General features: G+C 40.7%; 1 protein-coding gene across 5 annotated transcripts; it reads right to left on the reverse strand.

Annotated features, from left to right (window-relative positions):
- Positions 1 to 693: 693 nt before the first annotated feature.
- On the reverse strand, positions 694 to 22,721 carry frmpd2 (FERM and PDZ domain containing 2). 5 transcript variants are annotated; one of them, XR_014893575.1, is made up of 27 exons: positions 19,234 to 22,721; positions 18,456 to 18,619; positions 18,119 to 18,184; positions 17,841 to 18,020; positions 17,651 to 17,726; positions 15,382 to 15,469; positions 14,939 to 15,095; positions 13,910 to 13,981; positions 13,401 to 13,575; positions 13,177 to 13,312; positions 12,951 to 13,089; positions 12,529 to 12,681; positions 12,219 to 12,404; positions 11,568 to 11,727; positions 11,250 to 11,442; positions 10,394 to 10,482; positions 10,105 to 10,185; positions 9,291 to 9,398; positions 8,894 to 9,010; positions 6,051 to 6,259; positions 5,802 to 5,900; positions 4,614 to 4,707; positions 3,138 to 3,223; positions 2,267 to 2,462; positions 1,570 to 1,807; positions 981 to 1,047; positions 694 to 900 (listed from the first exon to the last, which is right to left on the reverse strand). XR_014893575.1 is itself a non-coding variant. In XM_085283921.1 (27 exons), exons 1-27 carry the CDS (start codon positions 19,352 to 19,354, stop codon positions 863 to 865), a joined length of 3,462 nt encoding a protein of 1,153 aa, XP_085140047.1. In that variant the 5' UTR covers positions 19,355 to 22,721; the 3' UTR covers positions 694 to 862. The 5 variants fall into 5 exon arrangements, 4 of the variants coding, with proteins under 4 accessions (XP_085140047.1, XP_085140046.1, XP_085140048.1 ...); XM_085283921.1 differs by having other exon boundaries at positions 981 to 1,044; positions 1,593 to 1,807; XM_085283920.1 differs by having other exon boundaries at positions 1,593 to 1,807; positions 19,234 to 22,720.
- Positions 22,722 to 24,019: the final 1,298 nt, after the last annotated feature.

Consider the following 24,019-nt stretch of genomic DNA (forward strand, 5'->3'; position numbering starts at 1 on the left):
GATATGAACAAACACTTTAAGATCAGTGGGAGTTGATAGATCTCACAGTGGGGTATTGGCAGGAGAATTATGATGACGCGTGATAGCCCCTAGCAAGCTTCTGGTACAGTTTTGGAGGGTTTTGGTCGATCTTCTTATTTAAATTGGTTGGTTTTCTGGCACCAACCAAGCTTTTAAGCATAGTCTAAAACTTTTAATAGGGTTGAGTGTGGGGCTTTTTAAAGGTTAGTCTGCCTTATCCATTCCAAAACACAATCTACATCAATAACATTATTATTTCTCATTATCCAGACACTCACCTATACATCAGATATTCTGTGCAGACATAGCCATACTGTGTCTCCAGCCTCTCTGCTCTTCTATCCCGTCTTTATTTCTTTGAAAAACAAAGATAAACTTTCATTATTAGTTAGAAGCACAGCCTCTTAATCTAATAAAAGTTACATTCCTTCATGTCATGGCACGTTATGTAAGATGTTAGTGTTAGCAACATTATGCCAAATTACAATGTTAGTTATGTAAGAGCAGTGTTTATCCCTGTGGACTATCAAACACCATTAAATAGACTTTCCAGTGTCTTTCTGACAGTGATAAAAAGTGACCGTGTAATCACATATGACAAAACTCCCACAGGCTTTTTATCACAGTGTTGCTGTCAAGTCACATCAGCTGACGCTGTGGAACATTCCTGACCTTTCTACAGTGTTGGAGTCCATTTATGAGATCAGCTTAATGTTCCTGTCAACTGATCAAAACAGCTTTATCGGCCGTTCTCCCTACAGTCTCCGTCGCCACTCCCTGCTTTGTTCTAAAGCACACGGTTGCTTCAGATGATGCTGGCGAAGCAAGACGATGAGGTCACTCATGAGCCAGCGAACTGATCAATTGTAGGAAGAATCCCTGGTAAACAGGCAGACAAGTGGGTGAAGTCGGTGCATGTAGAAACGTGTATGTGCGTGTGTGTCAGAGTGCGTATTTACCTGGTGGAGGACGACAGAGGGTCAGCTGAACTTCAGGTGGAGAAGTTTTGAAAAGCTTTAGCACCTTCTGCAGGATAAATAGTTGATAACAAACAAAAATGCATGCAGATATTTTTGAGATTTTAATCATCGTATATACTGCATATAAACCAAGTTCAGTAGCATTCATACATATAAAATCCATCGTATCGTAAGGCTATATCTGATTTGAATGGAAGAAAATCAAAGCCCACTAACAAAATTAGCAAACACAGATGATTAAGCTTAAATGGACGGTTCACACCAAATTAACAAATCTTCCCTCTTGCCTGCAGTGCTGTTTATCCTACAGATTGTTTTGGTGTGAGCTGTCCACTTTTGTAGATATCAGCTGTAAAAATGTCAGCCCGCTCTTGAATATAACAGAACTAAATTGTACTTGCCTTGTGCTGCTCAAAGCACCAAAAAAGTACATTTGAAAAACTCAGCAGTGATGTCTCTTTCCAGTAATCATGACCCAGTTACTCAAAAAGATTCTCAAGTAAATCTCAATGAACATCTACCACAAAATCTACAGCCCCAAGGATGAATTTGCATTTGCACTGCCTACTTTAATTTAGCATCTCCACATACTGGATAGGACAGCTCCTTGAGCGACTGGCCATTGATGGCCAGCAGGACATCTCCCTCCTGGATTCTGCCGCTCTGCTGAGCAGGCTGACCCGGGAAAAGCTGCTTTATCCAGACGAGGCTCCCAAAATCTCGGGTGGGCGGGTCCAGCTCACACATCAAGAAGCTGAAGCCCAGCCCACTCTCATTCTTGATCAGAGTCACTTCCTTGGTGTTGTCTTTGAGGTCGAGGATAGGGCCGGTAATGGGATAATGATAAGGTGAAGCATTGGAAGGGCAAAGGAGAAGAAGAAGAAGGAAGATAGAAGAGTGTGTAGTAAATGCCTTCATTCAATAACGTCTCTGTTAATTCATGTTGCTTAAATGCTTACGAATATGTTACACCAACTCCTAAAAGTTCACTTATTCACCTATTCCTTTTTCCTTTTTTTCCTCTCTGGAAGGATTATGTGATAGGCCAGTCTGAATCTGTATTGTTTGCTCTTCAGTCAAGTCAGAGTGATGTCTCCTGTTTTCCCCACTACACCTTTTTGTGTAACAGTTTTTGTAAAGATAGTGGTCCAAAATCCCTCCTGACTAACTACATGAAACATCTCATTGATGTGCTTGCCATTAAGCATTTTGTATTAATTTTGTATTAATGTATTAATTTCTAAACCTGAGCTGAGGTGTCGTACCATCAGTAACAAAGCTGTACTCGTTGGGCCGATCAGATATCGTGTTTAAAGTAGTGCTCACAGATGAGGAGCTGTTGAGTCTTAGCTGGCTGGTAGATGAACTCAGGCTCGGATTGGATACAGTGCTGCTGGTGTCAGCAATAAGAGAGACCCTGGGTAGGTTGACCAACTCCCTCTCCACAACCAAGGACACTACCTATGATAGAAGAAGACAGGACAAGATTGGGATTTGGTTAAAAAAAAGGGGGGGAGAAGGAGATATGAGAGTAACAAAAGGAAAAATGTAAATGGATGGCCACGGTGGAACAGAATTCAGTTTGATATGAAGCAAAAAGATGAGACCGAAAACTGACAGGATAAATCCATTTGCAGCTGGACTGAAATGGAATTCATGTTGGATTTCTACTAATGTGGCTCAGTCTGGACGCTGTGCTCGCTCATATCTCATCTTTAAGTGTCTTTGGAGACACAATGACCACAGGACGTAGAACTCAAATCCAGAATCATGGAAGTGAACTAAATCCATCTTTATACTGTCAGGGTATTATAGTTGGCACCATGGACAGCAGCAATAGACAGAGTGCAGCACCGGCACTTTAGTGAGAGATTATTTTAGACCTTACTTTAGATCGCTTGAGATCCAATAAAGATACAAACTGTATCTAATATGAAGGCAAATGATTTTCAGGAGTTTTTCTGAGTCTGAGCACACAAATCTGATTCTATAATTTTGGATAGTTCATCATGCAGTAGTTGTTTCTCACATTGACATCCACAAATCCACATCATTAGTATGGCTAAATCATAAGTCACCATCAAATGCAGACACTGGTAATCCTTGGTCCCTTGTAGTCGCATTTCATGAATTTACCTCCCCAGTTTTACTCAAGCACTCCACAGCCTGCTGGTAGGTGAAGCCCTGGAAGTTAGTGCCGTCGATCTCCAACAGTCTGTCACCTGAAAATGAAAGAGTTAAGAAACAGTTAACTCTTACTATAACACTTCTTCCTTTTACAATTACAAATGTGTGATATTGTAGTTTTGACTCCTTTGTGCCTCCGTGTTATTTGCTTTTGGGTTGTTGGTTTTTTTAAATTTATTTGATTAAACCATTAGGTTTTAGCATTGCTTGATTTAACACAGAGTGTAAGAGATGAGAGATGAGATAGCCTTTATTTGTCAGTTGCAGTTGCTCACAACCGAGATGACAGACCTTGCCGACCGTACATACAATACACAAACATCACATTGGGGAGACAGGTCAGGCTAGGTAGCAAGGGGGAAAAAACATCGAAATGTGTAACACAAAAGGATAATCCAGGAATGCACAGATATCAACACACCATAACACAATAAAACACAGACAAGCAACATAGGAGAGTATTCCAGTGTGTACAGCTGATCTGGGACCGCTGCAATCTTCGATTGCGCCTCCAGCTGATCCGTTGTCCACATCGGATGGGAGGTAAGCAGGAGGCGTTGGATTCGGGGGAGGGAGGGTGATAGTGAGGGCGTGTCAGTATCAGTGTACATGTTTCGTGTGTGTGCATGTGTGTATCCCGTGTTCAGCTGAGAGAAAGTGTCACCACGCCCGGTTAAGCGAAGGTCAACAGTCTCCAGTGGACCCAGGTGGCCTTGAAGGAGGGACAAAGAGTTCTGACAACAATCCTGTTATCATGGGAAGAATTTGTTGTTCCAGTCGGCTTCAACCTTGGCAGGACTTCAGCTGGCGCCAGGGGGGCCGCATGAGTGAAGCTGATGAATGTTTGGGTTTAGTGCGAACAACTGCATCCAATTTTTACAGTTGGTCTAATGTCCATCACTGGTCACCAATTATCTCAATTCCCGTTGTTCTTCTCCAAGATCTTATCCATATTGCGTTCAAAACACAGTCTGAGTACTCAAAGCCCTGCTATCGTCTATCATGTCTGCCAGCCTCATAGGATTTTGAACAGCTGTAGCCGCTTCTTGTTCTTCGATAAGCCAGCTCCAATCAGCTCGAACTCTGTTATCGTGGTTCCAAATTGGTAGATGTCGTTCATTGTCCTCCGTCGAGAGTGTCGCCAGACACACGACGCAACCGACCATCGAGTATCCGGCAGCAAACGTCTCCGCAGGACAATCGGGCTCTCCCAAGCCTAGCAGGGTGTCAATTCCATTACAGGAGCAGTTGATCAAATCCATAATTCTTTAGGTTTTAGAGAACAAGACTGGGAAACTCTTTGAGGGTTAGAGTTAGACGAGACTAGACAAACACATAGAAGCAGCAGCAGGGAAGATAAGAGAGGGAGAGGGAGAAAGATGTGTCCACCTCTTCCGAGAGCCAAAGAACAAAAGAGTGTAATACCTATATGCAAACGTCCATCTCTCTCAGCAGCCCCTCCTGGAACAAGGCTCTTGATGTAGATTCCTCCATTAGGAAGGTTAGTGTTGATGCCACCCTAAACCATCATTAACAGAAGACCTTAGTTTAACTTGATGACAACATAGATATAATCAGAATCAGAATCAGAATACTTTATTGATCCCTGGGGGAAATTATTTTTTGTTACAGTGCTCCATTTTAAACCAACATTAAGACAAGACAGACAATACGCTAACTAAGAATAGTACAATATATACATATATATACATACATACATGCATAAGTCACTTATAAATAAATATTTGGAAAAGAAACATGTGTAGTTGTAGCAGCAAACAGTGTGTTAAGTGGATGCGTTGTACAGGGAGATGGCCACAGGCAGGAATGATTTCCTGTGTCGTTCAGTGGTGCTTTTCGGTAATCTCAGTCTCTCACTGAACGAGCTCCTGTGACTGACCAACATGTCATGGAGTGGGTGGGAGGTGTTATCCAACATTGTCTTTATCTTGGACAGCATCCGCCTCTCCGACACCACCTTGAGGGAGTCCAGCTCCATCCCCACAACATTGCTGGCCTTACGGATCAGTTTATTAAGTATATTGATAATTATACTGTGATATACTGATAATAAAGTTGCTTAAAAAGTTTATTTTGAATAAAATAGGAGAGCAACCTCTGTGATAGATTCTCAGCATATTCCAGTCAATCTGGGTCAGTCTCTTTGCAATGGAGAACTCAACTCAGCTGACTGTCAACTGGTTGTATCCTAGTTATTTTCCTAAATCGTCCATTCTGCGTGTTTTTATTGAAGAACATTTAAGGAGCTTCAACTACAAAGTACTTTACAGTGTCGTATTGCTTACTTTTCCAGTGCAGATCAGGTCAAGAAAGGTAACTCTCTCTAATCCTGTCAGACCATAGATGTTAATAAGATTGGCTGCAGTCTACTGCTGGAGATGAGCTGCTGTACTAATTGTCCTCCATGACTGTCAAGCCTAATGTTTTTAATCGAATTATTCTTCTTAACACGTTAGTTAGATGCGTACAGGCTATTGAACGCTAATACCAAAAAAGCTATTTTCAAAATCTCACTTTGTAGTCCACATCTTAAAAATGGGCAATACCCTGCCCAATCTGTTCATTCTATATTCATTCATGTCACAAACTTACAGATATGCTAATGCCCAGATTTCCTGATATCTTCCTGAGCTCCATGCTGATCTCTTCCGGCTTCACGCAGTTCATAGATGATGACAGAGAACAGCTATCCTGAACATAACACAGACATTAACAACACAAAGTTCAAGCTTCATCCTTACCTCACCTGAAGTATGCTTAAAGAAGGTTGTTAAAGAGATATTTAGCAATTAATTGTGCAGAATTATCACAGTTTAAATCCCTAAACTGCTTGGATGTTACCTGTGTACTGAGAACTCGAACTTCAGGGGGGAAGTGTAGTTTCTTGCTGGTCTTTGGCGTCATCATGACTGACACAATCTCATCGAGGCTATCATCTCTCGATCGTCCATCTGTCATTAGTGTTGTCTGGGATATATATTTTCTCAACCCAGGAGAACGACAATTATTACTGCTGGGACTGATGGGAACTGTGGATAATGGCAGCGACACTGTAAGAAAGAGAAACAGTATTCAAAGAATTGTAAATGAAAATGTACAGGATAATTTTGCAACAGCAAAGATGGTGGTAGTGCAAAAACTTTTTAAACCCTACTATAAGTGAAAAAAGAAGGGTTTAAAAAAAGTAGGGTTTTTTAAATTTATCTAAGCTAGCTAGTTGCTAGAGAGCATATGGGAGAAGGACGCAACCCATAACAACAATGCTCAGTGGCTATTGGACCAAAGAGCAGACCATGTCAACCTTCCTGAAAAGGGTCCAGTGACCATCACAGTGGCATATATCCAAGAAATGGTCCCAGTGTGAAGAATTACATCACTAGGCCCTGATATAATTCATGCCTACTGGCTGAAAAAGGCTGACTGCACTCCGTGAGCATCTGGCAGCACAAATGAACCAGCTGCTTGTAGATGAGAGACACCCGGAATGGCTAAGTTGAGGCCGGACAGTCCTGATCTCCAAGGACCTCCAGAAGACAACAGACCCATCCAACTAGCAGCCAATAATCGGCCTCATTACCACATAGAAGCTCCTGTCAGGCATCTTAGCAGCTATGATGAACAGGCACATGGTTCAATAAATGAGCGGGACACAGAAAGGAATTGGCAGGAATACCAGAGGGGCAAAACATCAGCTACTGGTAGACCAAGCAGTCGCTCAAGACTGTAAGACCACCGCCTGGATTGACTACAAGAAAGCCTATGAGTCAATACCCCACACATGGATGCTGGAATGCCTAACTATACAAGATCAACAGGACCATGAGAGCCTTCATCAGGAACTAAATGGCAGCACTAATAATGGCGCACGATCTGATATCGTCGTGTTGGTGTTGTTCCCAGATTAACATAGTAAATGTTGTTCCAGGATCAGCATTGCAAGTGACCAGTCAGAATGTTGTGATGTCATACTTTTGTGACTTCGGGAAAAACCGCCGTAAAACAAAAAACTGTACTTAAGCTGTGAGAAACCACCTCTGTCCGCCGATCAACGGACCCTGACCCTAACCCTTTAATAAACGCTAAGCAGAATTGACGCCCAGCTGGAAACACCTCACGCAAGTCGAGCTGCCCGAGATTCACAGAATTTACAGAAAATGTAAAATTTTTGTGATTTATATCATTATCGGGACAATAGATATCTTATATCAGGATATGAGATTTTGGTCATATCGCACAGCCCTACAGCACAGGAAGGGGGAGGCTGAGATCTACCACACCAGGCAAGACCCCAGGTGTGGGCTGTGTAATGCCCCACATGCCCTAAAGACAATCCAGCACATATCAGCAGGGTGCAAGATGCAGGTAGGGCATACATGGAACGCCATACCAAGTGACTGGCATAGTACACATAACATGTGTGCCATGTGTGACCTGGAAGTCCCGAGGTCAAAATGGGTAGTCAAGAATGACCGAGCTAAGATCCTGTGAGACTTCCAGGTACAGACAGACAAACCGGTGATGGCTAACCAACCTGCCATGCTAGTGGTGGACAAGCAGAGGAAGATGGCTGTCGTGGTAAATGTAGCTATACTGAGCGATAGCAAAATCAGGAAGAAGGCTGAGAGAAGAGCTCGAGAAGAAGTCGGGAGTGAACAGTGATCCCAGTGGTAATCGGAGCCCCCTGTATTGAGTGCTTCTGTAGTCTCTTTTTGATAGCTAGGTCTATACAAGCTAGCACATGAACTGAAACCTGACTAGTAACAAAATAAGTCTGTTGGGTACTTGCTAGTCTTGCAATCTGTCATCAAATCTTCTTGAAACTCTTGGACAGAGCAACAGTGGGCAGTTTCCCATTATAAATACTTATTTTTTAAACAAAGTTAAACAGAATCTGCTTGAAAAAATATTGCTGGTTTTAAATAAGAACATGTAATAAAATTATTCATTTACATTGATCTGAATCTTAAAATCTTAAAGTATACAAGCCATTTACGTAATCCTGTTTTATGTTTCTTTTTTTTAAATGGTAAATGGCCTGTATTTATATAGCGCTTTTACTAGTCCCTAAGGACCCCAAAGCGCTTTACATATCCAGTCATCCACCCATTCACACACTGGTGATGGCAAGCTACATTGTAGCCACAGCCGCCCTGGGGCGCACTGACAGAGGCGAGGCTGCCGGACACTGGCGCCACCGGGCCCTCTGACCACCACCAGTAGGCAACGGGTGAAGTGTCTTGCCCAAGGACACAACGACCGAGACTGTCCGAGCCGGGGCTCGAACCGGCAACCTTCCGATTACAAGGTGAACTCCCAACTCTTGAGCCACGATCGCCCCATAGCCACGATCGCCCCATAGAGTGCTATGGGGCGATCGTGGCTTACTTTAAATGTAAGGCAAAGCAGAAAGAATGAAATGCTAACACATATTAACACTCTCAGCATTAAGTCAAAATGGAGACTGCGGTTTCAAGCTTTTTATAGTGACAATGGAGGCTGGAAGGTGGAATCAACAAAAAGCTGAAATGTTGCTAGCAGGCTAAAAGGTAGAAAAAATTAAAAACCAGCTGAATCCTCAATATTACACATAAAAGTGGTCAAAGGTCACAAGTACTCAAGTATTATTACACACATACAGTAACCACACACACACATACATCCATACACACATGCACACAAAGCACCTTTCGGCTGTGAGATAATAAGCTGCACCTCCTCTGGGCTGTTTTGCATGACCTCTGCTGCCTCGCTGAAGGTAACACCTTCCAGGCTGATGTGGTTCAGAGAGATCAGACGGCCACCTGTAGGCAAAGGTCATGGTGAAATTAAATGGTGCTAGTGTCCAGTGACAGTACATGTACAGACTACATGTGACCTCAAACACCCCATAGACACCTCAAGTGCCATCTTTGTCCTCCTTTCTTCTTACATGCTACATATTCTCTGCATCATTTTTCTTAGAATAAAAGACGATGCTGGATGAAACAGTCAGCATAATATATTGGAATCCGTTTTCCTTCTTTCTAAGTGTTTTATGTGGTGTTACTTAACTTTAAGTAAAATATCCACATGAGTCCATACCAGCTCTGATGCGTCCATCTTTATCAGCAGGTCCACCAGGCACAATAGAGGCTACAAAGATGCCCAAATCATAACGCCCTACTGTGTCCTCGCCAACTATTACTATACCTGTAAAAACATAAACCAGATGAACAGAGAGTTTGTTGGGTTGAACATATTCCAGAGGAACCATCTGTCATGGTCCTGCGACCATGACTCAGTGACTTTATGTTTATGTTCTTTATTGTTATTACTTTCATTATTATTCATGGCTGTTTTGGGATGGTTTGTGTTTGGGATTTTAGACACTGGGTTCTGGGTTTGTGCTCCCTCTGTTGGTCCCTGGTGTTAGTGTTCCCCTGTCTCGTCAGGTTAATCAGGTCCAGCTGTTTCCCCCACCTGTGTGTGATTTCCCAGTGTCTCTTCGTGTACTTATAGTGTGTGATTTCCTCTGCTCCTCGTCACGTCGTCTGTGTTCATACCTGGTGTAATCCCCTGCGTGCTCTCCCTGCTGTTCTCCCTTCATGCTCAGGTTTGCTATTTCTTTGTGTAGTTTCTCCCAGTTAGTTCATCCTTAGTTCTGTTTTACCATCCCCACTTTATATTGGATATTATCAATAAATCACCCTCACACCTGAATAAGTGCTGCGTTTTGAGTCCTCCTTCCGCTCTCCACACGGCCGCTGCCCCGGACCGTGACACCATCACACATATTTATACAGAATAGTACTAATATGTAGCAGAAATGGCACAGTGATTGTATCTAACATGTATTAGTTATGTCCAGCTGGTTTTGAAAACAGCATTTTATATATACAAAGTGAATTTAGCTTACCTAGGCCAAGCTTTGGGTCTTTCTTTAAGGAAACACATATAACTTCTCTCTCAGATGGTGTCCCTAGTTTAGTTGGAGTTTCTACAAAAAAATATAGTTTAACAGTGGAGTTAACATGTGGGAAAAGCAGCTGTGTTTCAATGACTTGATGATGGAGCATTGAATCACAAGGCAACCAACCAGAATTAAACATTTTTAAGATGCTGCTCTATCATAAGAGTACTTGGTGTAAACCACCTGTCATATGTCGGTTAAAGTGGCTGAAAGTGTATTTGGTTATATAGTGTACCTTGGGCTGCTGGCGAACCACAAGGGGCTTCAGATCCACTCCTCTGAGAGCACGATGGTGAGAGCATAACACTGCTGCTGCGCTGACTGCTAGAGCAAGCATTAAATAAGAAACACAAAGCACAAAAAAATTACCCGTGGTAACTTCATGAAAGCTTTAATATCTTTCCTCTTCTATTCACCTGTCTAGTACACTTTTATAAAAATAATAATCTAGATAAGGATTACATAACTGCAGGAGAATCACTGACATTCTCACGAAAGTATGGGCCATAAAAGCCAATTGCTCCTCTGTCGTTGCTACAGTTATGAGATAAAAAGCTGATGACCCAAAACATTACGACCACCACTAGTTGGTAGTCACGTTGCACTACCAGCGCAGCTCTCACAAACCAAAGCATGGGTTTCTGAAGCAGTTCTGTAGCATTAGGCATCAACACGACAGCAGCAGATCCTTTAAGTCCTGTAAGGCGTGACTTGGATCAGCATTCTTCCAGCACATCCCCCAGCATGCTCTCTCCAGTTGGACGTTTGTCCCTGCCTTAGGTGTCGCTGCCTGTAAGTACTCACCACAAGCCTTGCTGTTTCAGAGATGATCCAACCCAGGTGGCTGGCAGCAACCAGTTGGTTCTTGTCAAAGTTACTCAGCTCTTAACACCTGCCCATTTCTGCTGCATCCAACACATTTCCTACAAGAACCAACTGTTCACTTATCATCTAATATATCCGTATATATTAGATGCTACAACACGATCAGTGTTCCTTAAGTGGTCATAATGATTTGGTTCATCTGTAAATTGAATGTTCAGTGCGGGAAACAGCGTTATGCTTGTAAAAACCGCTGGAAAACAAAGTACCTTTGCTCGTTGAGGCGCTGCTGTTTTATGCGGGCCTCGATCTTGGCTGTGACATCATCATACAGCTTGGTCATGGACTCATTCTGAGGCGTGGTCAGACCGCTGTCATCCTGAGGGGTCTCAGAACATGAGAAAGACTTAAGCTGGCTGCTCTGAGCACGGCACACTGCTGCGTACTGCACAATATTGTCCTCTGGAGAACAAAGAGGCAGAAGTCATCTTTAGTATTTGGACAGCAGAGTAGACTTTATGGTTGTGTTTTTGTTAGTTTCTTGGTGTATTTCTTCACTGAGACAGAGTAACACTGAAATAACTAACCTGACACCAGGCTGTGGCTTAGCTGACGGGAGTTCATCTCATTGTTAAACTTGTGTTGCGCTGAACAAAGGTTACAAAGGTATTTGGCTATCTTCGACCTCTCCGTGATGAACGTGTGCTTCTTCTTGCTGCCCCGGCACTCTACTACAAATTTATGCTTCTGCGGAAAAATGAAGGAAAATTTTCTAGACCATGAAAGGAAACTGTGTGTCACTCCCATAGACTGTATAAAACATGGAGGAAGGTTCCAAGTCTCATTCCTAATCAGCAGAAGGCAACTACTCTGGCTGCAAAGAGATGTCTGGTTGTGTGGAAGTCTATGGGCAAATGGCCCTAAGCTCCTTTGATTCATGCTCTCAGTAAATATTTTCCCGCTAGGTTTACGGTCTTAATAACTAGTTTGAAGTATTATGAAAGTACTTTTTGAATTCCATTACTATCCAGAAGGATAACTCAACAGGTTGAGCTTAAGGTCCGGACAACTTTGTGATGGACAAGCAGCTACCATGAAAGAGTATGGTTTCAAAGACCTAATACGGTGATAGCCAGAACTTATTGAGACTTAAGAATAGCTTAGCAAACAACAGCTCCATCCTTTACACAGAGTTTATGGTCACTACCAACCAATGGCGAAACCATTACTTCACTCACATAAGACGAGATGGTTGCTGTGTCCCTCCAATAGAAAGTCTGAGCAGTGGATCTGCTGCCATCTTTCACCTCATAGACAATAACACCTTTGGCACAAACCCCAAGAATAATCTCTCCGTCTGAAGGCTTTTTCTCTCGTGTCACACGGTGGAACGAAACGCCGTACTCAGGCAATTGTTGACATACCTAAGAAAACACAAAGCGGTAACCACCATTTCTGTGAGACTAACAGTGGTCACAGCTATGAAGATACAGTAAAACACACTGCATCATTATTTAAATATTGTCACAATAAAGACAGGTTTGATACCTTGAGAAATTCAAGTTCTGATTCGTCGGTGAGCATTTGAGCATTGTTGGTGTGAAGTCGCAACAGCTCCCCCTGAATGTAAGGCAAGGCACATTTCTCCAACACGCTCTTGGAGACATACTCATCAGGGCGGTAGTAACCCCTACCATATACCTGCAAAGAACACCAGATAACAGACTTATGTTAATGCTATTCAAATAATTTCTGAACAGAATTAAAGGATAATGACATCATCAGGATCATAAGCTAAACAATAATAATCAAAATATTCACCCCAAACTAAGGGTATGATGGATAAGCAGGATCTATAGAAGCACTCTACCTGGATTCCAGCTTGATCCAATCTATATATGAGTTACTAACTAACTATAGTGACGGCATATAACTACATTCTAACTATAGTTTAGCTTCAGGTACAGAACCTCAGGCATGGAGTCTCCATACTCCGTCTGCATGGCCAGACCTCCTAGGTACAGAGCAGTCTCCTCATGACAGGACAGCCTGTCCTCCAAAAGATCTCTCCTAAGCTGGAGGTAATACTGGTGTCGGGTCTGTTTGTGCCTGATGGAGAAGATCACACACACTCAAAGGTTTCTCCCTCAAACTAGGGCTGTTGGCAATAATCGAACAGGGGGAAAAACAACATACAAAAGAAGAGAAATGTCGTTGATGAAGAATTTGACCCTGAAGAAAAGGACAAAGGTGGCAGTAGGCACTTTTTTCCAGCTATCTGGAGCAACTTTAGAAATCTTGGTGTCGTTGTCCACAAAGAAAAACTCATTATCTGACCAGAGAAGAGAGAAAAGAAAGAAACTTTAGTGACTTGATAACGTATCAGTTACAGCATACCAGCACCACACAAAAACGTTTACCATCAATGTAAGCAAGGCCGAAGTAGAAATGCTCCACAAGGTTGAAGTGAGCCACAATCATGTCAAAGACGTCTCCTCCTCTGGATTTCACCTCGCACCTGACAAGGATGCTCTGGCCATTCGGCATTACAACACTCAGCTCTCTTTGAGTGGTAGGAGATTTCCCTTTCTTTGACTGCAAAAATAGAAGTTTGAGAATATCAGATTTTTATCTGTCTAATTAATCTAAGAGGATTGACGGGTCAATTTTGGTTGTAGATGAACAAAATAGATTATGAAAGATATAATTTTTTAGATGAATAGACAAAATATTCACTTTGCAAAATATTACTCTTCAGAATTCTATAATGGATATTTTGAAACTAAACTGATTAATATTCCATTCAACCAGAGACCAATGCAACTGAGGAAAGCACATCAAAACTGTACTTGAGTAAACACATTTAGCAGTATTCTAGTATTGTGTGTCCTTGAAAGAAAATCTCCTAAAATATCAGGACTGTACTCACCACAATGGATCCAGGAAGTTCCAAGACAACCAGCGGCTCATCCAGCACTCTAATAAACTCAGGACCCATGTCCTGCAACACAGGAAAATGGAGAGGAAAATATAGTGTCCTTAAGTAAGAATACTCATTACATAGAATGGCACTTTTCAGAAACATATACATATTACTGGATCATAAGTATTAATCCATTGTTGCTTGTATATCTCTTTAATGTTCTACGTGTTCATCATTCTTATTATTTGTATTTGGTTTTGTGGTTTATCTATAATAATGTAATTCAGCTGTAAAATAATAAGTACACTTTAAGGTAAAGGGTACAAAGCATGACATTTGTAATGAAAACGTAAAAGCAGAAAGTGGCACAACAAATACAAAATACAAGTATAAATACAAATGTATTAAATTTAAACTTTATTAAAGTAGCTGGGACATGGGGGAACTATGGTACCTTGTAGATACGCCACTGGAGGGTTGTGAAACTGACAATTTTACTGTGTGATTGTGGTACACACAGGAAGTGGTGTCCTACTCAATTTGTTAAGGGAAAAAAGTCTGGATGGCGGCATATGTTGCTCCAAATCCTTATCCCTGTAACCCTTGTTCCTTCTCTAACCTATGCTAACAGAATATCCCATATTATTTTAATTTTTTTACTTTTGAAGACTGTTTTCTTGAGTCTTGGCAATCAGTGAACAAAAGAAACAAACATTATAGCTAAAACTGAAAAATGTTCTCATTGTTGAGAATTTTGCCTACTTTGTCTTTCACAGACTGGTGAACCCTTCACTGTCAGCTTTGAAAGGACCTTGTTTATCTTGGGTGCTTCTTTAAGGTCAGTTATGTTTCTGATTCTGATCAATCTAACAATCAAAACCTGTTTAAGTCTGAAATCCATTTAAAAAGACCATATTTCTCAATGTGTTGTAGTAATAACTAAATATATAGATGATTCACAAATTACATACATTATCACAATTATTTTGGGAAACATTATACTATACTATAATATAATGTCACAAATGCACTCACCTTTACTTTCTTATCATTCAGACTCATTGAGGAGTCAAACTGTGTGAGGGATCTTGAGTTGGCATTTCGATTACCATCCATATAAGGACTACCGGGGCTGCGGTTCAGCTGCTGCCAGCTGCCGTACCTCTCTATTTGCCGGCCTCCCAAGGGAATCCTGGGGAAAATTAGATTTCCATTCTCAGTCTGATGGCAGGTGAGATCCGTCACTCATGAGATGATAGCTTGTGCACACAGGAGTAACATTTTGATGGAACTAGCTTTGTTAAACACTCCTTTGGGATTTGACAACTCTGTATGGTTTCTATGTCTTTTTTAGTTATTTTACCACACCTTATTTAAGCAAATACATTTCACTGAACATGCCCACCCGTGACGCAAACAAAATAGGATTTAAAATGTGGCAGAATGCTGTTATAAGATGTGTAAAACACATTTCATACCCTGTGGCATTAGCTGAATAAGATACCCCCGAGAATGTTCCGGACATCTTCTTCTTCAGCGACCATGTCGAGTTACTAAAAGAGCTCCCTGAAAAATAAACATGTATGTCACATAAAAGCTGAATATTATTTTTAAAATATGCTTCTTAGCTTTCTTGCAGGATAAAGACTGTACCACTGATGTCTAACATGTAGTTAGCTTAGCATATTAGCTTAGCCTGGAAGCAGGGACAAGCTCTGTCCACGGATGATGAGACTTCTGTGGCTCATTAATGAACACATTTTATATCAAAATCTATACTTTATCTATACTTTAAAAAAATATCAACTTTTGTTGGTTTTAAAGAATAATGTAGTTAGATTTACTGAACAAATTAGGTTTTCTTCAGTTGAGTCCTTTGTGTTGTTTCAGTGAAAAACTGCACCCGCGATCCTCACCAGGACCAGCAGAAGAGAATGGATGCATGGATGGAGGTTATGTAAAGGTTAGACTGTGTTTTACTCAAGAAACTTGTGACCCACCTGTGCAGGCTTGCTCTTATTTATTTTTATCTCTTTATACTATTTTAATTTGGTGTATACTTACTTCTGTACTGTAAAGCACTTTGTGAATTCTGCTCTTAAAAAGCACTATATAAATAAACCTTACTTACTCTAAAATGCTAAACTGATTTACTGAAAAGCCATTGAGTTAACCAGCCACAGTATTCTGCTGAAATAACACAAATGACTCAAGTAAATTTATACTGTTGCTTGGGAGTTACTTAACACAGTTATGTGTCTCTAGGACAGTAGGAAAGGGGATTTCCTTCAGGGGGCCCCGAAGGAACAACATAACTTTCTCTCTTTTGTTTAATTTAATATTTAGCATAAGTTAACTCAGCAAGCAGAGCAGTGCACACAGTCAGGAGTCAAAATTGGGACGCTGGCACTTGACAGCTAGCAAGCTGAAAGAACGTAGAATGACACAAATCAGTGAGAAATGACAAAACTCTTAGGCTGTGTCCCAATTCAGGGTCTGCACGAGTACTATAAGTACAAGAAGTGCGGAAATGAGAGGCTTGTGAAATGGGACGGTCTACCCTTCGTCGCGCTGTTCAGGTTGCCTAGCAACCATGATACTAACCGCAAGAAATGTTTCATACAGCTTTGTGTGACAGAAATGAAGGAGAAAAAATGTTTTGTTGGTCATTCATTTTTGTCATGACATCACTTTGATTAGTTGAGTATCTGAGGCTGAGACCACGTGACTGTAAAACATGATTGTTGGGCTTCATTCCTGTACTGAACAGTCATTTCAAGATTAGTTAGTAAATAACAATTAGCTAATGTTGGTCATGAGACTAAAATCATCTCACTGTGGTAATGTAAATATAATATGGACAATATTATATGTATTGTCCGATTATTATGATATATATATTTGTAGAGGCTTTAAAACCAAGTTAACACTGAAAGTCACTAATGTTACATAACTTTGCCGACATGTGGCCAACAGCAATGTTTTAATGTTATTAAACATTTGCACATAAATAAGTGACATCCTATTCAGTACTTACTTTTAACAGTTCACTCTTCGGCCGCTCCCTCCTGCAATATTTTGCAGCAAAATTATCCACACCCACCGCCACGCTATGAATTGTGGGATATATGGGACCACGAAGCGTGAACCGGACCATGCTTGATATTTGGGGAAATCAACGGCGCATTTGGAGTATGCATTTGAAGTACACTTCGAATTGGGACAGCCGTCGTCGCGTGGCGGTGACGTAATCGCACTTAAAATGCGTACTTCAAGCGTGCAGACCCTGAATTGGGACACAGCCTTCGTGTACCACGGAAAATGTTAGAGAAAAGTGGGACAGACCATAAAGCATGACTCATCTGAAGAGTACCTGTCCTATCAGTGCCACTAGAGGAGTATTGGTTCAGCACCAATCAGCACTATAGTTAGGACTGACATCAATCTCATGCTATTGTAAAGCATTGTTAGGTAGTGTACTTTGACCAGACCTTTGACAATCAACATTAAACTCTTTTTTTCCTCTTCAGACAAAGTGATAACTGATGAAAGACCTGCTTTCCCCCTATTAGGTGGACCTCAACTAGATCTACACTTTCACTAATGAGCACTAATGAACTATACCTGCTGATTGCAGCAGCTTTACATTTAATATACAGACATGAAAGTGCTATTGTTTTTCTAATGCTTTAAGCTAATAAGACTTTTCAGAAACATTACATTTGACAATTAGAAGCACTTTCTTACTGTGTAATCTGTCCCGGACCACTTGACTGCGGTCTGTTAGCTGGGATCCATTATCAGCCATAGAGACGTGATCAGCCTGTAAAGAAATCATTGTCAAACTCAAGGAAACAGAGTTATCACAAAAATCAAAACCAGACATGATCTCAGCTAACCGGCGGAGCTTCAACCTAAACACTTAACCACTACTCACCGAGTTTCTGTAAACATCCTCCACCAGCTGCCTAATAAGACGCTCTGCAGGAGGAAGCATTGAAGCCTTGTGGTGTAGCTCACAGGTTTCCAGCACCGTTAGCAGGTCCGTCCTTCTCAACATCATGTCCTCGCACATGCTCAGTAGCAAACCTTCCAGCTCAGCACTTATTTGGACTGGCTGTGGAGAAAAATACAGAAGAAAAGCAAAATGAATGGCACGCAAGTGCTAAGAATAAAGAAGAATGAGATTACGGGAAGATATAAGAGGAGGAGTACCTGGTTGTGAGGTAGGTGATAGTCAACACACCAATAAAGAGTCATCCCCAGTGAGTATACAACCATCTGAAGAGTAGATACACACCAAATACGTGACTACTAAATAAGTTAACCTGAGATTTCATTGTTATCTACAATTTAGAGATTATTTTTTTTAATCCTACAAGGTATCATGCATGATTTCCAATTATGGTTTTTCTTTTGGTCAGTGCAAGATTTTCCAAATTTAGTCAGCTGCATATTTAGCAAATTGGCCACAGCTGTGCTTGTGGAACATCTGTTTTTTGGAACAAGCACGCACTGCAATATAAAAGACCTCAAAGCAACAACAACACACCTTTTCGACTGCAGTCCTCGAGGAGGCGGTGTGACCCTGCTGGACTTCAGGGGCTGTGAAGGAGGCCACGTCTTCATTTCGAGCACAGCTTTTGAAGGCCAGACTCCCGTTGGCTGAGAGCAGCACTGAGCCTGGGCTCAGCACGCTGCTCATGTTGCCTGAACCTAAACGGAGAGCACACCACAAGCTTGTCACCAGCTCGAGAGATTTGATAAAAAGAGATTTCTTTGAATAAGATCATGCTTTCAGCCACAGTGTGTTTGTTATTGAACATTACTTTTGGACTAGAGAAAGAATATCAGAGATACTAAATGTAACTTTCAGATCTGAAAAGGGGGTCAACGAGAAGGTGACTTCTTTGGGCTCATGGGGAAAGGGCCCTCAGTTTAAAACATCAATAAACTTTCATGTATGGAAGCATTTACAGTCTTGGTTGCTAGTTTCAGGTCCTAATAATTACAACATGATTTTCATTTTGTACATTATGAGCTCCCTTAGCATCAAAAGAAAGAAAAAGTAGGATGCATACAGCTGCCTTACCTCCTAACTGACAAATAGTTAGTCTATGACTATGAGTTGTCCCCTGGTTACTTTGTAATCATCTACATCGACCGTTTCACATCGAAAACACCATGGCAAACGTGAAAGGTTTCAAAATGGGACCTCATACACTAATGAGTACAGTGGCTATATCCATCTTTATTGTACAGTCTATGTTTTAAATCAAGCCCTGTCCTTAAACAGTTGTGAATTTGGGAAGGTGATGAAGGAAAGTTACCTTTTTTGGAGATTTCGAGTAAGGCATCAGTGGTGGCAAGAAGCAGACACCAGACCTCATCCTCATCCAGCGGTGAGCCCCGGGCCTCCAAAACCTCTGCCAGGGTCACAAACGTACCCATACTTCTGGGATACTCAAGCAAAAGAGACAAACCCAAAGCACCCCATTACCAAATTTTTATTTTATTGCAAGAGAATAAGGCTCTTTGTTTCCTTATGTTACAACGTAAAAGTTCAGATGTTCATCTACACTACATTTTGTGAAATAGACTCATTTTAGATGAAATACTCAATCAAATGCCATAGAAGCTTTCTGAAAGTTGATTTTTCCTTTTTTGTGTCATTAGAATTATATTTAAATGAAAGCTCTTGTGACAAGTGCTTAGCGTATTTTCTTAACAAATCATACTGATATGCACATCTGAAGATTAAATGAAAGATAAGGAAACAGAAAACGTTAGATGTTGTAAGTGTATTTTTGAATCAGTTTCTTTATCAGTGCTAACTAAGAGCCTGCTGAGCTAAGCGTGGTGATCAGCACATTTAAAGCACTTATGTGCGTAGGTTAAAGGATTTCTGAAGTGCTAAATTACCTTGAGAAGCTTCCAGTAAGTGAAAACATCCGGTGTACTGAGCAGGAACATGAAACACGGCTTATTGCTCATCACTATTATCAATTTCCAATCCTATAAATTTAATATATGTATTTTAAACAATACATACTTAATACAGTTCAGGAAGATATGCAGGATGGGTCACAACTGAACACATTAAAATGCAATAATCCTTGATTTTTACCTGCTTATATTTACTTTAACATTGGCTTTAAAGTTCCTAAATGTTAGAAAATCATATAAAATACATTTTGAGTAAGTGGGATTTCTTAAAGGAAAAAATTGGCATTACTAGAAGAAGTGCTAGAAAGGCTTTCTTTCGGTTAATAGCCAGAAAAAAGGCAAAGCTTTTGTTCTTGGACTCGATCAGAACAGCCCTGCATGACTCACCGTTGGAAAAAAATGCATCTTATGCTGGGTATTACTGTAGCCCCTCAGTCTTTTTATCTCCTCTCACTTTAAGACCGCCCATCCTAAAAGGCCATCTTCTTCTGATTGGCTGCCTGTCAGGAGGGTGGGGCTCTCAGCATCTCTCACTGACATCACACAGACTCCAGAGCAGAAAAAAACTGTCTGAACTTGAACCTTTAGTGCTGTCTGAAGCCTGAGTTTATGGCTTACAGGGATTACTTGTACATTCTGTAACGTCATTATTTGAAACTTTGGCTATTGTAACAGTACGCCATATGTATATGACAGAATTTAAGGGAAAGCACAAAACTGATTATACACAATTTTTTTTTTTTTACAAAAAACTTATCATCATCAGCAACAACAAACCTGTCAACAAACTTTGTAGCAAATAACAAGACGAAGGAGAAAACTAAGTTACTATTTCATTATAGTACAGGGAATATAACAAGCTGTAATGTAACCAGATTAACAACCTAAGACATTTACACAACATTAATAACTTATAAGGTTTCCTGCTTTGTTGCCACTGCAGTATAATAAAGGAATAAAAGCGGAGGCATGGAAAGTTGTCGAGGCTTTATATATTGTTTTCACGCTGGTGTCTTTAATTTACTATATTTATTCATTCAGTTTATTTTTAGGTTGTGCTGGTGGCAGGTTCTTTGGCTGGACAGAACTAAAGTTTGGCATACAGTTTATTCCATGACCTTCCTGACACATGAACAGCATTAAAACAGTGACAGAAAGCAGACAAGATCGATTGCCAAGTAACCCAAGCTCTGTTAATCAGGTTACGTGTGCTTTGATTTAATTCAAGATGACCTAGGGTCAAGCGTCTGTGTGGAAACAATTAGTGTGGCCCTTTCTTACAACATGTCTATTAAAGCCAGGGCGGTATCCCAGTCATCCACCGTGCACAATACCAGTAACAACTGGAGAACTGAAGAAGCTTAATGGAATGCAACGAAAATGCCTTTCATTTTTCCTGCAAGTCATGTCAAAAAAATTCAGAGCTGAACACGGTTTATTGTTCATCGCCACTGTCATTTTCCATCCCTATTCTCGAGATAAGGCAATGCTGAGTTTCAAACGATCATCTAGGCAGCTCTTAAGGCCCTTTGCAGACACGATTCCAATAAGTTTGGGCTGTAAAAGGAAATAAATGATGCAGGACTTTTATTGTACATTGCTTCTTTACTGCAAATTAAGCACTTTTTTTTTTAGCATGCTGTTCTCTCCCTGCTGACCACTGCGAAGCCATGCCCAGGTAAAGTATTTTTCAGGCAGCCACTGCCTCACACTTGACCTTTTGGAAGTCAAGGGTGGGTGTTGCTTAGTGATCATGTATAGGCGTGATTGGGGATCAAGCTGTCGGTCCTCAAGTGTATACATGACATAACTGAAATTCTTGCTTTCTGCAGTGAATGGTGCACTTTTTCAGATATATGTAGAACTAACGTGTTTATTTCTTTAAATAATGTCGGTTTTTCTGTTTATTTCTTCAAAGATTTACTTAACCAAACTAGCTTACTCCATTGGGGTGGCTGTGGCTGAGGAGGTAGAGCACTAATCAGAGGGTTGTGGGTTTGCATGCCAAATATTCTCGGGCAAGATACTAACCTCAAGTTGCTTTCAGATGCATCAATCAAACCTATACTTTCAAAGTAGTTTTACCCAACACTGAAAATGCCTTCAATGAAAAGCCCTCTTTTTTAAAGATGTTTTATTGGCATGCAGACACATTCGTTGACACAAATAAGGCAAAGTACATCAGTTGATTTAAAAATCACAGCTCCAAATAAAAACTCCTGCAGAGAAAGTAAGTCACTGCATTGCTGACATAAATGACAAAAGTCACAGTCTTTCTCTTCACACAGAGCACATGATGAATGACTTCAGTTACTCTGTGTCACTTACACACAAACAGATAAAAATGAAGGCGGCTCAGTAAAATACTCCTGTTTTTCTTATTAATAAGCTGTATCTCACTCACTGTGTGTGGGATTGAAATGGGTGTTTTCTGCCTTCCTCAACCGCTCCCTGTTCTGCAAACTTACCAGCACTGTTCTAGAATAAAAAGTGAGTAGCTATAGCAGCTGACACAAAGGATAAAGTACAAAACATGCTGACTTTTGGTGACAAACTGTGTGACTGTACGCAAACACACACTTTTACACTTTGTCGGATGAGCGCTGCTCAGGCTATAAACGATAAAATCTGCATTCCACGCATTATGGAGCCTACCTTATTTCATCCAGTATCTGGAGAGATTCTTCTTAAGTTCCTTTCTCTGAACCTAATCCTTCCTCCTCTTATTCATCCCTTGCTGCCGTTCCACCCACCTCTCCCTCATCCCGGCGCTCCCGTCTGGCAGCTCGTGACACCCCAGTCATCTCCTCATCACAAGAAAAAGAACCCATAGCACAAATTTCCCCTGTGCTCGCATCTAATGACGTGGCCCTCTGCGTTTTCCCTTATTTTCTACTATTTTTAGACCGGGGAAACTAAGAACATAATTGGATTTGCAGGGCAAGCTAACAACAGATGGGGCAGCAAAGCACCAATCCATTGTAGGCAGCACTGTGTTAATCTGATGCTTCAACTACTAGTGACACATTAGGTTAAAGCAGGAATAAACACAGTGTGTTCATGCAGCTACTGACAGCTTCATGTGACTTCTCTAAAAGTGATTTTCTGAAACTTGGATTTATGCATCTGTGGACAGGCAAGCATTATGTTTCATTGGGCCCAGGTTCTTTTGTTTAAAGTATGCTGACAATCTACATCATTAGTAGTCAGCTTTGCGTTTAAAAACTTGCAAAATAACAACTCGGTTGTAAATCATGTAGGTTACAACCTCGGATACCTCAGTACTATAAAGTCCTGTAATTAGACAGGCTCAAAAGTTAAATATTCCTTGAGAAAACTGTGCCATTTTGGGGAGGCAGTTTTATATATTTTTTTGTCTGCTTAATTACTTCTTTTATTACCCTAACATATGAAAGAGCACTTCGTAGAGACGTCTGCATTTCCCCCATTCTCTGCCAGAGTAAGCTTTTTTTTTCTATATAGACAACAGGATGAAGTGTGGAGACAAGGTACTGACAGGACAAGGAATGGAAATTGATTTAATAAACTTACTATAATAAAAAATGGATAAACAGCTAAATAAAAGAAGGTAATTGATGTGTAAAGCTGTGTATAATTATATATTAGAAAATGTGGGGCTGGAATGATAAATATTGCAGTTCATAAGCTATGAAATAGCGATGAAATATTGAAGTCCACTGTGTGATTTCTTATTTCGAGGTGTTGATCTGACAATTGGGCATCACTGATTAGCGCTGCTGCAGTGAGCAGGTCAGTGAAAATGGCAAAGAAAGATGGAGATAGTGAGCTGTTGTGTGAATCTTTGTGGTGTGAGCCCGTCTGTGTACCATTCTCTCACTCAATGGGAGACTGCCTCTCCAACACCAAATCTGTGTAGGGTGCTGAATAAAATGTCATATGTATTTTACTTATACATAATTTAATTATATGTATGGGATATATGTTGATTTTGAGGCCTTGATAAGTCAAAATGTTACAAAGTATGATGCTATGGACCAACTTTTGTACTTTTAATGAAAGGTTTTTATCTAGAAAAGTAAAGCAAAGGCTACACCTCATAAAAGTAGTCTATAAATACCTTTAAATTGTCATTCAGGACAAAATTATTTTCATTTGGCGCTTTAACATGTATAAGTTTAACTGGAATAG

This window comes from Mchenga conophoros, linkage group LG8 (assembly GCF_057382185.1).
Source record: "Mchenga conophoros isolate Kocher_MC1m ecotype Shallow Benthic linkage group LG8, M_conophoros_male_GT1.1, whole genome shotgun sequence".
In the NCBI taxonomy this organism is placed as follows: Eukaryota; Metazoa; Chordata; class Actinopteri; order Cichliformes; family Cichlidae; genus Mchenga; species Mchenga conophoros.

Excerpts from the sequence above, each read along its gene's own strand:
- frmpd2 (XM_085283920.1), bottom strand. The coding sequence starts at position 19,354 with ATGGGTACGTTTGTGACCCTGGCAGAGGTTTTGGAGGCCCGGGGCTCA. Across the intron at positions 9,011-9,290 it reads AGATGGACGCATCAGAGCTG|GTGGCCGTCTGATCTCTCTG; the intron begins GTATGGACTCAT and ends CTTTGCCTACAG. Across the intron at positions 3,224-4,613 it reads AGATGGACGTTTGCATATAG|GTGACAGACTGTTGGAGATC; the intron begins GTATTACACTCT and ends TTTCATTTTCAG.